This window comes from Ursus americanus, chromosome 26, assembly GCF_024610735.1.
Source record: "Ursus americanus isolate L20-20 chromosome 26, mUrsAme1.1.p, whole genome shotgun sequence".
Taxonomy (NCBI): Eukaryota; Metazoa; Chordata; class Mammalia; order Carnivora; family Ursidae; genus Ursus; species Ursus americanus.
The window spans coordinates 14,881,309-14,897,713 of record NC_142152.1 but is presented as its reverse complement, the minus strand read 5'-3'; the positions used below and the strand labels follow the sequence as shown (position 1 = coordinate 14,897,713).

The following is a 16,405-nucleotide window of genomic DNA, read 5'->3' as shown; positions in this document are numbered from 1 at the left end:
GGGGGGTGGGTGGGGAGGGAGGAGGTAGGCGTCTGTGAGCCCCTTCAAATGCCCTGGCTCAGTTTTGCTCAGGGAGGCCTGAGTTTAAAGTCCAGTTGTGCAGGTTCCACACTGCACAAGGGTACCACGCCTAAAGAGCACCATTCACACTGCCGATTTGAAGATTGGAAGATTTTTTTTTTACTAGGCTTAGCTCAGGCGGCAGAAGCCCCTCTTCTAGACCCCTCTCACAGGCAGGACCCTGGAAACACAATATGCAGGTCAACACAACCACAGACCACAGGCTGGGCCTTCATGGTTTTGGGCTGTGCACCTGTCCCATCACGTGGATGTGCTCAGGCAAATTTCCCACCGTCCGCATGGAGTCTGAGTGACCTATCTCCACGTGCATGATGGGGGTGCTCCCCCCACCTCTGCCCAGCCTTCCCCTCTGCTCTCTCTCCCCCTTCCCTGTCTCAGCCTGTGCTCTCTCCCCTCCCTGCCCCCTTCTCCTCCCACCATCTCATTGCTCCTGTCTCTGCCCGTTCCCTCACTCGCTGTCTCTGCGACCGTCCTGTGTTCTCTCTGTCCACCACGCTGTTTGGGTTTGCTCTGTGCCGCTGCCGCCCTCCTCTCTCCTCTCAACCTCTTCTCCTTCTCTGTGCAGATGTGTAGGCTCGCTAAGGCCGGATGGGAAGGCCATGTGACCTAGTGTGTCACGTCACTGCCACGCCTTCTTGGGTGCGCAGAAGGTGAGCTCTCCCTCGGCCTCGCCCGCTCTCCCTGCCGCCCTCCGTCCAGCTCTTCCGTCCTCCCGGGATGCTCCAGCAACAGTCCCGTGGGGCGCAGCCCCTGCAGTGACGGGAGGGACTAGCGGAGGCCCCTGCCTCTTGTGCTCTCTGAACCTTGGCCAGGATACCTGAAGGCGCCAGAGAGCCCCAGCCTCAGTCTGGCCCCCGTGTCTCTGTCCGTACACCCTGGGCTTAGTGGAGGCCACAGACGGGAAGGAAGCTTGTGGTTTCAGTGCCTTCCCTGGACCCTGAGTCAGGAGCCCTTTCCTGAAGTGGTACAGCTCCTGGCTGCGCTTCCTGACCGTTCCCTGAAACACTCAGGACCCCTTCATTTTCTCTCCTTCCCGCTTAGGCAAGACCATCCCCGCAAATCACCCAGCAGACAGGGCAGGAAGAAATCTTCCTGCCTTCTCTCTGGTATCCAGGCCGGAGGCTCAGCGCCCTTCCCAGCCAGGCCTGCCATGGGCGTGGTGCAGGCTGCACACTCCCCAGGGGTGCCGTGGGTGCCCCGTGGACCATGGGGATCTGAATAGTTGTTACTGAAGCAGTCCTGCAGCTGGCAGGAAGAACGGGCTCGAACATATCAGTGTGATAGCTTTCCACTAGAAGCGCCTTGGGAAGAGGCGGCTTTAACCCATCCCACAGAAGCACCATATGGGCTAGCAGCAGCCCTGTTCCCTGGCTGCATAGGCACCCAGAACCCTCCTCGCCTGCCTTCCAGGCCTTGCCTCCTTGGCACGGAGACAGGAGAGCTGTCCCGTGTGGAGGCTTCCTCACAGGTGTCCTGGCCCTCCCAGGATCCCCAGCCCCTTCCAGCCTCTTCTCTGGTCTGCCTCTTGCTTCCTGTTTCTCTCTGTCCCACCTCCGCTACTGCTCTCTTGCCAAGATTTTCTGGCCCCTCTGAGTCCCCAACCTTTCAGCCAGCGTGTGAGCAGCATCTGTCTACTTCCTGGGTGGGCCCCCAGCCCTAATAACCACAGAGGCCCGCCCTCCCCCTCCCCCTCCCCCTCCCCGCTTGCCTGCATCCATAGCTAGAGGGCGCTCTGCTGTGGGGTTTTCCTCTTTCCAGCTCTTCCCCTCTCTCCCCTGCTCCTCCAGGGGTTCTCTCCTGGGCTTCATGCCTGCTGCCACTGGCCTTCCCTGTGTCCTGGCTGATGATAATGCTTGGACAGGTGCATGCAAGAGTGTGCGTGTGCACGTGCGTGTGTGCGTGTGCATGTAGCGGCCTGCTTCCCCCCCTCCCAGACCTCCTGCCACCTCCCCCCATGCCCTCCTGCCTCCCTCTCATCCTTGTTGCAACCATTTCATGCTCCTTTTGTCCACATTCAAGGACAAGGTCACCAGTGTAGGGCCAGGGTGAGGTAAGGGTGGTGTGCCCCTCATGTCCTGGGTCGGGAGCCCCTCCCAGAGTTGTCCCTAACCACTTCTTAGGATTCAGACAACTGCTTAGAGCCAAGCGGGCCAGGGGAAGGGGAAGCTTTGCCCTCTCCTATGGAAGAAGGAGGATTCTTTCAGACCCACACACTCTTCTTGTCTTGACTGTCTCCGTGTCTCGTGCCAGTGGGGGGACATATCCCGAAACCCATGCCCAGTGCTCTCCATCCCCTCCACTGTCTTTCTCTTGTCAAGCCTTGGATGGAGGAACTAGAAAGGCAGCACGTGACCCGTGCATGTGCGCATGCGTGTGTCGAGCAGTCTGCGTGCCCACACCGGCGTACGGTGTGCGAGTACACATCACTGGTTTTCCCTGTTGGACGAGGGCCAGCTTCTGCTTGCCATGTTGGTTTGGGTTCTGATTCTTTCTCAGTTTTCTTTTCCCCTTCCCTTCCCCCGTGTCGATTGAGAATCAACAGAACGCAACAGGTTTTGTTTATGTAGTTTGTGCCTTAAAGTTCATGGTCTGTTGGGAATGATTGTGAGAAATAACCCGCTAAGGCACAGACTAGCTCTGCTGTAGGTGTTTCTGGATGCTTTCAGGAGTAGATGGTAATGTTTGCATCTATCCGTTTGGCCTGTCGGTTGCTTTTTTTCACATTATGAATCTACAGGAGAGAAACACCACTTCTGCCCCCAAGGGATTCACGGTCCATCTGGGGGGGCCCTACACCTAGAAGCCAACAGTGGCTGTGGACTGATCAGTGGCCACTCTGCTACAGACTTGAGCAGGGGAGAGGCAGGCCGGAGGGCTGCAGGGCTGCACAACACAGTGCTTTCTTGAACAGGAGGCCCTTGAGCTTGGGGGCCTTCGAGGTTGAGTAGGGGTCCTCAAGTGAAGATGTGGCAAGGGTGGGGAAGGCAGTCACAGCGTGTGTGACAGTTGGAGGTGTGATAGTGTAGCCTGCGAGGGGAGGGCGAGTTAGCCCTGGTGGCCAGGTCTCTCCCACTGCGCAGAGCGAGGCACCCAGGGGAAGCCGGAGATGGCACTGGGGAGTGTCCTGAGCCCCTTTACCTGAGGGCCCCACTGGTGGGGACACCAGGCCTGGGTGCTGATTTAGACACGGGGAAGGGCTGAGCTGTGGGAGGAAGGAAATGGGCCATTCTAGGTAGATTTGGGAAATTTTTGACTACAAAGGTCACAGATGACATTTTGGTAGCATTCACATGAATCCCTGTAGATTGTGGGTGGCAGAGCCATTGTGCGTCATTTGGCTACATTTGTCACCTTAATTAACTACCTGGACCAGCGAATTCAATGTTGCTTTTTAGAGCGGCCGTCTGGCTCGGGATAGCTAAGCTTCGTGTGGGGTAGCGAAGTTGTCAGTACTCCGGGAATAATAGGCCCTGACTTACAAAAAATAACTCTAATACGAAACCAAACAGATTGTTCCATGTAAAGCTGTATAATAATACAACTTAGAGTAAGGCATGAAAGAATAAACCAAGGGAAGGTAAACACAAATTGATAAAAGTCTTCCTGTGGCATTTAGAAGTAATCCTTTTGCCCAGTGTAATAAAATATTTTCTCAGCCCGTTGAAGATATTTGTGCTGATGTCCCTTATCTCATGCAAATTCTGTCAACATCAGAAAGGCCTGGGCGATCTGGTTTGGCTTCTCGGGTTCCAAAGCAGCCCATCTCCTCTTGCAGGAAGAGCCCGAGGCCAGGACTCTCCCGGGGTTGGTGTTCTGATGGCGCTTCAGTTTCTGTTTCTTTCAGGGAATGAATCTTTCCTCCGCTAGAGCAAATCTCTCCTTTGAGCAGTCTTTATGACTTGGTGGTGCTGAGTACCTCTCTCCTAAGTCCCCCATAGTGATGTAGTTCTTGTAGCCACGGGAGAAACAGTTTCTAGAAAACTAGAAAGTGGGACAACGAGGCTAGGCCTTGGTCCCAGCCTCAGGGGTCTCACTCGCTTCCCACCGCAGCGATTCTGTCCCACACGCCTTACTTCCCTGTGTGGCCTCTGTGGCCTCCCGGACTAGGGGTGGTGGATGACTGAAACTTCTTTGCAAAGGGACCAGCGTAGGAGCAAGTGTCATCTCGTAGGCTTGGGGGGGGGGCGGGGTTCGCAGTGAGCGAAAGAAACGGGTCAAGGTCTTGAACTTGCTACCTGTCCTTTTTTTTTTTTTTTTTTTTCCCTAAAACCAAATCTGGATTCTGGGAACCTGCTTCTTTGCTAAAGGGAACCGTGGGAGCGGGTCTGTCCCTCGAGGGCGGAGGCGCCCCCGCGGAGTTTGCAGACGGGCCATTGCCATTTCTAAAGAAAGTCCTCTTCTTCCGCGATGTCTGCGCTCTCTTTCCGAAGGCAGATTTCCTGGTGATAATGACCGGTTTTCTCAGTCTCTCTGGGTGAGGCCACCTGGGCCTGGGCAGGCCGAGTTGCGGGCCTGGGAAAGAGGCAGGTCTTTGTGAAAGGTGCCCAGGAGGCCCACTGGGGAGCTCCTCCGGACTTCATCCGAAAGGAGCCTCCGTTGACCCTGAACAGGCAGCAGACTCCGGGGGGCGGCGGGGCCCGAGGGAGGCCCCCAGGATCTGTCTCCTAAAATCCCACGAACACAGGCCTCATTCAGTCTGCTGGTTTGACAGATGGACACACAAGTCAAAGCTTAGGACCCCTGAGGGGCGCCTGGGTAGCGCAGTCGTTAAGCGTCTGCCTTTGGCTCAGGGCGTGATCCCTGCGTTCCGGGATCGAGCCCCACATCAGGCTCCTCCGCTGGGAGCCTGCTTCTTCCTCTCCCACTCCCCTGCTGTGTTCCCTCTCTAGCTGGCTGTCTCTCTGTCACATAAATAAATAAAATCTTAAAAAAAAAAAAACAAAAACTTAGGACCCCTGAGTCCAGGATTTCAAGATGAAGTGGGGGGGTAACAAGGCCAAGGAGAGCTTTATCTGGGAAACCTCACAGTGGTAGCTGCTGGTTTGCCCGTGAGGCGCTGCAGAATCTCGGATTCTTACCCCCTCGGTCAGCGTGCTGGACATAGCTTACCTATGTCAGTACGGAGACCGCTGCCCTCCTCCCGGTCCCCCTCCCCAGCCGTCCTTGGCACATCGGCCCATTTCCTATGACCTTGCCCTTTCCAGGGCCCCACAGGGAAGGAATTTCCCTCCTTGTCACCTCTTGGGGGTTCCCTGTGGTTACCTGTTGGTTCTTAAGAGGAAGGTTGATCAATCAGGAGTTCCAGGTGAGACGTGGCCACGGCATCTCCAGGGCAGTTAGGCTGGAGGGCAGAGGGGGAGGGTCCAAGGATGTGTCTCCTTGCCTCAGTGTCTTGAGACCTGGGACTCAAGCACCAATCCCATCTCGGAGGCCCTCTGGCCCTTTCCACAGTCGGACCTGGTGGAGGCCTCCTTGCTCTGACACCTCACCCTGGAGGGTGCAGTCTCTTGACTTTGAGCTTGAAAGGACCTTTATGCTGATCTCCTTCTGCGCCCTCACACACACACATCCCAGCAGGCCCTCCCACGCACACGATTCGGTGGGCGTGTGTCCTATTTGAAAAGTTCTGCAAAGAAAAAACATTTGCATCTTAATTATTTCTTTTCAGTTCAAAGCACCCTCATTCTCAGACAGTTCTTCTTATGCCTAGCCTCAGTGTATCTTGCTGCAATAAAAACTCATTTTGTCTAGTTCGTCAACCAGTTGTGAGATGTCATCTTTCTATCTCTTAAACCCTTGCCATCGGCAGGGTCACCCTTCTCTAGGGCCCCAGAATGCATATCTGTCTTTTCAACAGCATTATCTGCTCCCACCCCTAGGCTGTGTTTCTATCCCGGGACCCCAAAAAGGCTTGAGTTCCCCTCCTTAGGACCTTGGTTCCCCTCCTTAGTTCCCCTCCCCTTGGAGTTGGGTCATGGTGCAAAAAGATGAATTTAAAAATCACCGAGTGCCTGGTGCTGTGGCCGTGTGGCCCTTGCTGGCGTTGGGTCCACAGTGCCCTCCATGGCCCAAGAAGGCAGTGTCTCTTGGAGTTTCTGGGCCTTTGCCTCTGATTTCCAGTCAGTGCCCTCATTCCTCTTGTCGCCAGGACCCGTGTCGGGCGTCTGCTAGCCCAGCAGTCACTCAGCGCCAAGACCCGCACTTAGCTTTCCCCCAGGCGCCGGTGCCCAGCTTCCTGGACATTTTGCCCGTGCTGGGTTGATCCTTAAGTTTGCCCTTCACACCGTAGAGGGTCTCCACGTCTTCTCTGATGTTCCTTGGGCCGGGAGCAGATTCTGTAGGGACCTCGAGAGGCCCTGCTGCTTCTCAGTCGGCACCTTATTCCAGACTCCCAGTTTGAATTGAGCCTTGGGAATCCCAGGGGCTCCACTTGGGATTCTAGACTGGGTGTGAATTTTCTCACACCTTTGCCTGAGCCGAACATTTTGATTGTCTCAGTCATCACATTGGTGTCTTCCCAACGTGCATGGTAGGCCTCAAACTCAGATCCTTCTCCAGGGGCCCCTGGTTCAGCCGCAAGATCTCTCTTTGGGCTCACTTGATCTGTGGGACCCAGCATGGGCTGGCAGAGGCTGGCGAGGAGAAAGTGGATTCGAAGCCTTGGGAGCTGCAGGGGTGGGAGCTCCTGCTACCCAGGGCTGACTGTGACCACCCCCTCCCGCCCCCTTTCTTCTTGCCAGGCGGAGACAGCAGCCAATCGCATCTGCAAGGTGTTGGCCGTCAACCAGGAGAATGAGCAGCTCATGGAAGACTATGAGAAGCTGGCCAGCGATGTGGGTACCTCCTGGGTTCTCCTGGCCTCACTCGAGCAAGGCTCTGCTACCCCACCCTGGGGGAAGACGGAGCCCCCAGAACCTGTACCTCCAAACCCATCCCTGGGGTGCAGTCTGAGGCTGGGTGTCGTCCTTAGTCCCAGCACAGCAGATCTAGGGAAGCTTCAGCTCTTCTCCCGTTCTCCCAGAAGGCAGAGGCGGGCCCGATATCCAGGCTCCAGAGAGCCAAGTCCCCAGCTTTTTCTCTCACCAACAAACAGTAAGCCTGGCAAACTCTGCACCTCTCTGGGTCTTGGTTTTTTTCACTTGTCAAGTGAGAGCTAAGCCAAGAGGTCTCAGGGGCCTTTCTAGCCTGGTATACTGTTGTTCTGTGAGTGGCTTGGCCTAGAAAAGGAGGACACCTGGTTCTGAGAGGATGTGAACTGGAGATGGACCAGCGTTGGCTCAAGCTAGCGTAGCAGCTGGGCCCACTCAGGGGACAGGAGGAGACAGCGCTGGGTCTGCTGTTCTGCCTTTGACTATATTTGGGTGAAGGCTGTACTTCTTCCTTAAAAGAACTCAGCCTTCTGAACCACTTAGCCTGGCCTCTTGGTGGATCTGCCATCCAGCATAATAAGAACCCAGGTGCCAGGCTTAGTCCAGCTTGCTCACCTTGGCAGGTCACATAACCTCACGGTGCCTCGGTCACCCCTCTGCAACCTGGGGAAGAATCACAGCACCTAACTCCATGGGGTTCCCATCATTATGCCAGTGAGTTCGTTTGGGGGCCAGGCTGGCACCTTGCAGGCGCTCATGCTATTTGCTGTGACCACCAGCACTCCCCCTCCACCTTCTCTTCCATCATCACCTCATCCAGGCTCTTCTCTGCCTGTGTCCCTGAAGCTGGCGTCTTCCCTTTAGAATCTGAGATCCTGCTTCTAGAATTCTAGATGGCCAGGTGATGGGGCCTCAGGAAACAACCGTGAACCCCCTCCTTGGTAGGGATGAGGACACGGAGGCCCAGCCGGGTGGTTGAGCTAGAACCAGAGGGCGGGTCTGCTCCTAGCTGAGCTGACTTCCCACCAGGTCTGGCAGGGCAGGGAGGTGGAGTTACCCTCCTCCCCTGGTGGAGAGGAGGCTGGTGGCCAGGCTGCATGAAGAAACACCCCAGAACCTGGCCTCATGGCCGGGGAGTGGGAGTTGGGGACACAGTGTGCTGTCAGGAGGGCCCTCCACCGGCTCCCCCAGTGTGGGAAGGACCAAAAGGCCCCTCAGGAGGAGAGGGAAGCAGCCCTCGCCCTGCTCCCAGCAGCCTCGCCCCTTCCCCCCTCCAGCTGTTGGAGTGGATCCGCCGCACCATCCCGTGGCTGGAGAACCGGGCGCCGGAGAACACCATGCACGCCATGCAGCAGAAGCTGGAGGACTTCCGGGACTACCGGCGCCTGCACAAGCCGCCCAAGGTGCAGGAGAAGTGCCAGCTGGAGATCAACTTCAACACGCTGCAGACCAAGCTGCGCCTCAGCAACCGGCCCGCCTTCATGCCCTCCGAGGGCAGGATGGTCTCGGTGAGTGCCAGGGAGCGTGGGCCCCGCCCGACTGCCTGCCTCCCCGCTCTGCTCCTGCTCGGGGCAGGACGTGTCCTCCCCCGCCTGCACCCCCCCCAGGCTCGAGCCCACCCCTCCCACTGTCCCAGGCCAGACTCGCCCTGCCAGACCCCAGAATATGCACCTGGACCTCCCAGCACCCCCTTCTCCCCTCGATCCACGAGGCCTGGAAAATCATCCTTGCGAACAAAATGCCTCTTGACATACTGAACCAAACAGGGCATGATTCGGTAGCAGTTAGGATAATTTTTTACTGCTGTGGAATCTTTTTTAAGCACTTAAAAAAAAAAAAGTATTACCTATTAAGTACTTAAAAAAAATGTATTACCATACAAAAAATGTAATGGACTTTTTTTTTTGGTAGGATATTTCAATGATACGAACAGGCAAAATGCAGAAAACCGAAAGTACTCATAATCTGAATTACCCAATATCAGCTTAAAAGGTGTTTTTTAGGGGCGCTGGGGGGCTCAGTTGGTTGGGTATCCAACTGTTGATCTCAGCTCCGGTCTGGATCTCAGGGTCGTAAGTTCAAACCCTGCGTTGGGCTCCACGCTGGGCCTGGAGCCTACTTAAGAAGAAAAAAAGTTTTTTGGAAAAGATTCTCTTAGTCTACGTAAAAATAATTTTTAAGGAAATCCTAAAGCATGTTTTATTTAATAAGCTGCTTTTTAAAAAAACTAAAAATTATATTGTGAATGGCTTCCCGAGTTGTTAAATTCTCTTCATTTAGGTTACTTAACGTTATTTCTGCTTCCCACTGACCCTATCCTCAGACTTGGGAGGAAATGTTATGAGCCAGAGAAACGTGCAAAAGAAAATTTAAAAATTCGCCAAGATAGAGCTTTTGCCCTTTAAGATGAGAAGTCACGAGAAGTCGTGCGCGTATAAGGCGGGTAGGGCAGGGGACGGCCGAAGCAGGCAAATCAAGTTGGAAGGAGGCAGGATCCCAGGGGACACTGGAGGAGAGGAAAGAGGCCCCGGCCATTGTTTCTACGCTTTGGAAATTGCGGTCTTTTTTACAGATTTCAGGCTGAAACAGCAGCTTTTAGGTGGCTAGAGCCCCTGCTAACTGGAGGGTGCTCTGCGTGGGTTAGACGTGCCCCCTTCTCCGGGTGGTTGCAGCCTGTCCTCTGGGCACGCAGGTGGCATGCAGGCCGGTTCAGCCCCTATCGGCCCAGCGGACACCCTATGCCAATCGTAGGAGCGACCCTGTGGGTGGCTCCCTGTTTGAAGGGCTGTGGGTTTGTGCTCAGCAGCTGTCACTGTTCTCAGATGCTTGGCCAGCTTGCCCAGACCGGGGTCCCTGCCGGGTTCAGGCTGCTGCCCAGAGCCCATGAGCAGATCCAGAGATGGGGGCGCCTGGGAGGCTCCCATGCCTGCTTGCCTTGTTCCATTATTGTTCTTTCCCCCTGGTTGGCCCTACATCCTCTGTGATCGGTCAGCATCCTGGGCCACAGAGGGCCTTAGGCTCTTTCCCCACAGGGCTGCACATGCAAACCCCTCTAGCTGGGGGGCCCACGTGGACTTGGGCCTCACTTCCTGCTCAGGAGGCCTGGTGCCCAGGAGCCCAGGAAATGCCAGTGTGGGGCTGGGTGGGTGTGGCTGAGACGGGGAAGGGGCTTCTTCTAGAAGGCGTGGGGCGGCTGTGGGGGTCTCAGGAGGGGCTGACCCTGTGCCTCCCATCACTACAGGACATCAACAATGCCTGGGGCTGCCTAGAGCAGGCGGAGAAGGGCTATGAGGAGTGGCTGCTGAACGAGATCCGGAGGCTGGAGCGGCTCGACCACCTGGCAGAGAAGTTCCGGCAGAAGGCCTCCATCCACGAGGCCTGGACGGATGGTAAGGCCAGCCTAGCCTCCCGTTTCCCCGAGGGTGCTGGCTTTCTTGCTCCATCAGCTGAAACGCCAGCCCTAGCTCCTTTCTCTTTGGCTGCTTGTTTTGCCTTGCCTCTTACTAGTTCCTTGTCGTTAGACAAGTTCATTAGCCTTTTGGGTGTCTCTGCTTCCTCGTCTGTAAAGTAGCGATAATCCCAGTGACAAGTTCGTCGGTTTAGGGAATGGAATGAATGAATACCTCTGAAGCACTGAGAATTCCTGGCATAGGACGATGCTGTGTATGTGTAATTCATTGTTGGTTTTGGTCACCGTGATGATGTCTCCTTCCCTGAGTCCGTTAGGCTGGGGTTCCCATCCCGACTCTGCCGCCTAGAAGCAGAGTAAGTTTGGACCAGTGACTTAGCCCCCAGGTGTCATTCCCTCATCTGTGACACAGAGATGACCATGCGCCCTCTCCTGCGTTAGCTTCCTAGGGCCACCAGAAAAAGGACCAGACGCTGGGTGGCTTCACACAACAGAAACGTGCTCTGTCCCAGGTCAGGAGGAGTCAGAAGCGGAAGGGTCGGCAGGGTTGGCTCCTTCTGGAGGCTCTGAGGATGGGGCTGTCCCTGCTTCTTCCTGGCGTCTGCTGGTTGCTGGTCACCCTTGGTGTCACTGGCTTAGTTCAGTTTCTGCCTCCAGCCCCCCATGGCTGCTTCTGGGTCTCTCCTTCCTTTTCTAATCAAGACTCCAGTCGTTGGATTTGGGCCCTCCCTAGTCTCCTATGACCTCATCTTAACTAATTGCATCTACAAAGACCCTATTTTCAGTTAAGGTCAGATTCTGAGGTTCTGGGTGGACCTGAGTTTGGGGGGATACTGTTCAAATTCAGCATGCCTCCTCCTAGTGGTGTTGTAGGAGTAAACGTCGTAAGGACGTTTTATGCTTAGCTGAGTTCCTGGTGGGTAGAGCACGCTCTGTAAAGGATAGCCCTGGATATTTTTCCTCCACTGCCTTCCCTCTTCCTGTTTCCGGCCTCCAATTCTAGTGACCAGAGCCCTTGCCGTGTTAACACATGTGTCTCCATTTCTCCAGATTGGAGGCACTTGGGGCCATGTCTGGTGTCTGCTTGTTGGCAGCTGAAATTAACTCCAAAGAAAGAAAAATCACACCTGGAATAGTCTTTTCCTCAGAACCTGGGTCAGGGCTAGAGGGGGACCCACACTGCCGTTTCCTAGGGTCCTGCAGCCGCTTCAGCTGGGGCCCCTGGGGCAGACCCCGCTGGCTGGTGGAGCGTAGGGTCTCCACACTCCCCCATTTGGCTTCCTTGTGCTCCTCAGCTCTTGGGCTGGAGACGATCAGGAACGGCCGTACCCTGTGGTTACTCGGGAGCAGCTTGGCGTGGTGGGGGGTGGGAGTGTGCTTGACTCGGCCTGAGGGGGTCGGGTTCAGCCCCACGTCTGTGAGTGCACAGCGATGCGAGGTTGCTGTTTGTCCCCCCCGCCAGCCGCAAGCCTATGAGGCTGTTTACCTAGCTGTGCCTGGTGCAGAGTGAGAGCTTGCACCCGCTCACCCACATGCTTCGATCACGTCCTCTCCAGGGCCCAGACACAGCTCGCAGGAAGGTACGGAGCAGGGACCAGCACCGTCAGCCAGCCCGCCACCAGCACGGACGTGAGAGTTGCTGGCATGCGGGCAGTAGACGCTGGCACAGCCTTGGGGCCCAGACTGCCTGCCGCCCAGGGATTCTTGGGACTGTCTACAGAATTAACCCTAAACGGGGGGAAATCACACGCCTGGAGAGATTTGCCATGAGACTGTCTCTAATAGTGCAAGCTGAGGGGCCTGGACCCCCACAGTAGGGTGGCAGGTGGTCACGCCAGTGGTGGCTCAGCCACCGGAGGGGACACACGTGGGAACTGGAGCCAGAGCAGAGCCTCTGATGACATGCTGCTGAATGTTTGAAGAGCAGGAAACACAGTTTCTGTATACCCGATGGTTGTAAACAGCATCCGTATAAGGAAAGACTGAAAAGGAGTAGATAAGTAGGCATAACTGTAATTTTTTCTCCCCATAAACGTGTCATATTATCACTCTGACTTAAAAAATAGGGGGGCACCTGGTTGGCTCAGAAGAGCATGGGACTCTTGATCTTGGGGTCGTGAGTTTGAGCCTCACCTTGAGTGTAGAGATAAGTTAAAAATTAAATCTTAAAAAAAAAAAATAGAAGTAGAGGGCAGGAAAGAAAGGCCACATTGGGCACCGTCTGTCAGCCTCCGCAGCCCGGCCTTCATCTGCTGAGCAGGGCTGAGCATCCCTGACGGGCCCAGACGCGGAGGGTGGGCGTGTGGCCAGGCCAGGGCAGCCCCTGTCCCGTACCAGGCACTTCACGAGACCGCTGGCAGACGTCATGTAACAATAGTCCCAGGAGGTTCGGTTCTCATCCCATTTCCTCCTGGGAAACCGAAATCCAAGACATGCCAGCCCCACCCCACTCTTAAAGAGACGGCGGTGCCCCTGACCGTCAGAGAAGGTTCTGGCCACCAATGGATTCTGTGTAGAGTGCACTGGACTTGCTGACCACAGTGAGAGTAATTAAGGGGAGGGGTCCCTGCAGGGCTGCAGGGGGCTAGCAGCAATAGCTGGAGAAGCTCTAAAGAAGGGGTACCTGTGAGGCGCTTGGCTGGCTCTTTCCTGGCTATTCCACGGGGCAGAGCCCTATGTAGCCTTTGTACGGAATCACTCCTCGTGGCCCCGTACGTGTTCCGTGGGAAGTCGTAACTTCCCTGACCCGACCTCGTTGTGGACGTTCCGGCTGCACGTCCGCTTTCTCAAACTGCAGATGATGGATCGCTGTATGGTGGACATCTGGGGACGAGCCCTCGGAAATGGGGCTCTTGGGGCTCTGGGGGTGGTCGGTCAGGGCCGAGAAGATGGGGCCTCTGGCTTCTGCTCAGCCTTGTCTCCCCTCTCTCCGAACCCAGGCAAAGAGGCTATGCTACGGCAGAAGGACTATGAGACCGCCACCCTCTCGGAGATCAAGGCCCTGCTCAAGAAGCATGAGGCCTTTGAGAGCGACCTGGCTGCCCACCAGGACCGCGTGGAGCAGATCGCAGCCATCGCGCAGGAGCTCAAGTAGGCGTGGCCCCGAGAGGGCTGGGGCTGCGGTGGGAAGTGGGGTGTAGCTGTGAAAAGCGAGGAAGGTGGGTACAGTGGGCGCCCGGGCGGGAACGGCGTCCGTACAGAAGACTGCGAGCGTCGCCCCGGGAGGAGAATGGGCCCGTGACCCTCCTGCTGAGGGCATCCGGTCCTTCCCTGTAACTAGTGCAGGACCCCGAGCTCTCACTGGGCCTCAGGGGCTCCCTGCCATGGGGCATTGGGGTCAAGACTGGCATCGCCTCCGGCCGAGGTGTGCCAAGAACTGGCCTTCATCTGTCTCCCAGCAGTCTTCTGGAAGCCAAGGCGTTGGGGGTGGGAGGGGCACCTGGAGGTCTCGAAGAAGGGAGCACACCTGGTCTCCCTGTACCACGCGCGCCCCAGCCCCGGGGAGAGGAGAGCAGGCCCTGGAGGTAACCCGGGTCACCAGACCTTCCTGTCTCCTCCCTTCTAGTGAGCTGGACTATTACGACTCCCCCAATGTGAACGCCCGGTGCCAGAAGATCTGTGACCAGTGGGACAGTCTGGGAGCCCTGACCCAGAAGCGGAGGGAGGCTCTGGAGGTGAGGGCCCCTGAGGGGGATGGAGGCCTGCCTCGAGCGGCCATTGGAGGACTTTCCTACTCCACAGATCAGACTGGGGGCCAGGCTGGGGGATTCCAGTGTGGGACGGTCTGTAGATCCCACATTAAGAACCGGTGTCCCAGAGAAAGCCTATTCTTTCTGTCTGACTCAGTCCGGTGCTTCCAGACCTAGACCCCTTGTGGCTGGCCAGGAGGACCTTGGAGGTTCGGGACGAGGGGCGGTGGGCAGGGAGTGGTGATTCCAGATAGGACTCTGCTGAATACCTCCCTGTATCCGCCCCTTCCCCTCAATTGTCACTCCCAGCGGACAGAGAAACTGCTGGAGACCATTGACCAGCTGTACTTGGAGTATGCCAAGCGGGCCGCACCCTTCAACAACTGGATGGAGGGGGCCATGGAAGATTTGCAGGACACCTTCATCGTGCACACCATCGAGGAGATCCAGGTGTGCTGCAGACCCCTCACGCCGGAGGCCTGCTCCCCCAGGCCCCTGTGCAAACCGCACTCCTGCAGGGCTGCTCTGTGGGGGTGGGGAGAGCAGCCAAGGATTTTCTACATTTGAACGAATTACATTTTATGTATTTTGATTAGGTAATAGATGCAGATGGCATAAAATCTAGAGGATAAAAAGGACATGCTGTAAATTCTCCCTCCTACCCTAGTGCCTTCCCCAGAGGGAAGCAGTATGCCCGCGCTGGCTCTGCATATGCAGGCTAAGATATTTATTTATTAATGTGGTTCTTCCCCATACCCCTTTATAACATGAAAAACAGCTCTTATTATATACTGTATTCTGAACCCTTGTTTTTAACTAATATTTTGGAGCTCATGCATTGCAATAAACAGCTGCCTCGTTCTATACAGCTGCAGGGAATTTGATTTAAAAGATTCTGCCAAGGAAGCCTGGGTTGGGGAAGGTCACCTGGGGAGCAGACCTGGGGCACCGCTTGTCCCCGACCTGGCTGTGGGGTGGTGTACCCTCTAGGGCAGTTGCTCCTGGTTTCACCAGCCCTCAGCGTGAAGCTCTTGCTTAGATGGCCCTGCTTTCACCTCCCCACGGCCAGCCCTGGCCTCCTGGTTCTCAGCCATGAGCATCCTGGCTTGATGCCTCTGGGTCTCCCAGCTGGTGTGGGGCCAGGCCTTCAGGGGCCCTCCCGTGCCCCCGCACCCTGGGACCTGTAGGGCTCCCTTAGTTCGTCTTGCCCACAGGAGGCACCAGTCACCATGCTTCTCTTGCATCCAGGGACTGACCACAGCCCACGAGCAGTTCAAGGCCACCCTCCCTGATGCCGACAAGGAGCGCCTGGCCATCCTGGGTATCCATAATGAGGTGTCCAAGATTGTTCAGACCTACCACGTCAACATGGCGGGCACCAACCCCTACACAACCATCACTCCTCAGGAGATCAATGGCAAATGGGACCATGTGAGTCCAAGGGCTGGGTGGGGCGTTGGCTGGGCCGTTGAAAGTTTTATCCCCCTTTTAGGTTGATTTTTATTGATTTTCATTGATTTTATTTTTTTCATCATCACACGGTAAGCACTCATCTGTCCAGTTAATGAACGATGGAGTTTCTGGAACAGGTCCATGTTCACTCCTGTTCTGTAACTGACTGGCCCCTTCCCTTCATGCCTCCTCCATTTCCTCATGTGAAGTACGGGGCAGGTGACTGGCCCGTTCCCCATGTCCATGATCGTCCCCACCCCAGGTGCGACAGTTGGTGCCACGGAGGGACCAGGCCCTGACGGAGGAGCACGCCCGCCAACAGCACAACGAGAGGCTACGTAAGCAGTTCGCAGCCCAGGCCAACGTCATCGGGCCCTGGATTCAGACCAAGATGGAGGTGGGTCCCCTCACGGGAGGCAGGGATGGGGGCTTCCACCCCTTCCCAGCACCGTCCCAGCCAGTCAGGCTTGCCCTGTCTCCTCCCAGGTGGGACCCCGGGAGGAATGCTGGTTCCAAGCCCACGATTGGTCTGCTGCCCTACAGAGGGCATGGAGCCTGTCAGGGAAGGCCAGTGGGTTGATCCCCATCTCTGGTTTGCGAGCAAAGATCCACCCAGGGGTCATTAAAGAGCCACATGAGAAAGTCCCACAGAAGGATGAGTGCCCGGGAACTGACTAGCTTATTTATCCTGTGGCTTATTTGCCTGACCAGGTCTCCCTTCCTCCCGAGTAGAGAGCTTTGTCAAAAAGGAGGATCTTTCCAGAGAGAGAGAACTGAGTCTCGGACAAGAGTGGAATTTTTTTGTTGAATTGTTGGGCATGGTGTCCCTCTGAGCTCCTTGAGGGCAGAGACCATTCGCTCGAGCTTGTGTTTGTGTGTCTCCTGCACCCCACCCCCACCTGCTT

At 56.1% G+C, this 16,405-nt stretch overlaps 1 protein-coding gene across 3 annotated transcripts in view; it reads left to right on the top strand.

Moving 5' to 3' along the window:
- The window catches only part of ACTN1 (actinin alpha 1), a 92,319-nt gene that overhangs the window by 69,518 nt on the left and 6,396 nt on the right, over positions 1 to 16,405 (top strand). For all 3 annotated transcript variants that reach the window (XM_045807964.2, XM_045807963.2, XM_045807962.2), the window contains exons 9-16: positions 6,822 to 6,914; positions 8,228 to 8,458; positions 10,192 to 10,339; positions 13,299 to 13,449; positions 13,925 to 14,033; positions 14,358 to 14,498; positions 15,297 to 15,479; positions 15,763 to 15,897. In XM_045807964.2, coding sequence (XP_045663920.1) covers positions 6,822 to 6,914; positions 8,228 to 8,458; positions 10,192 to 10,339; positions 13,299 to 13,449; positions 13,925 to 14,033; positions 14,358 to 14,498; positions 15,297 to 15,479; positions 15,763 to 15,897 — 1,191 coding nt within the window. The remainder of the gene's footprint in view (positions 1 to 6,821; positions 6,915 to 8,227; positions 8,459 to 10,191; positions 10,340 to 13,298; positions 13,450 to 13,924; positions 14,034 to 14,357; positions 14,499 to 15,296; positions 15,480 to 15,762; positions 15,898 to 16,405) is intronic.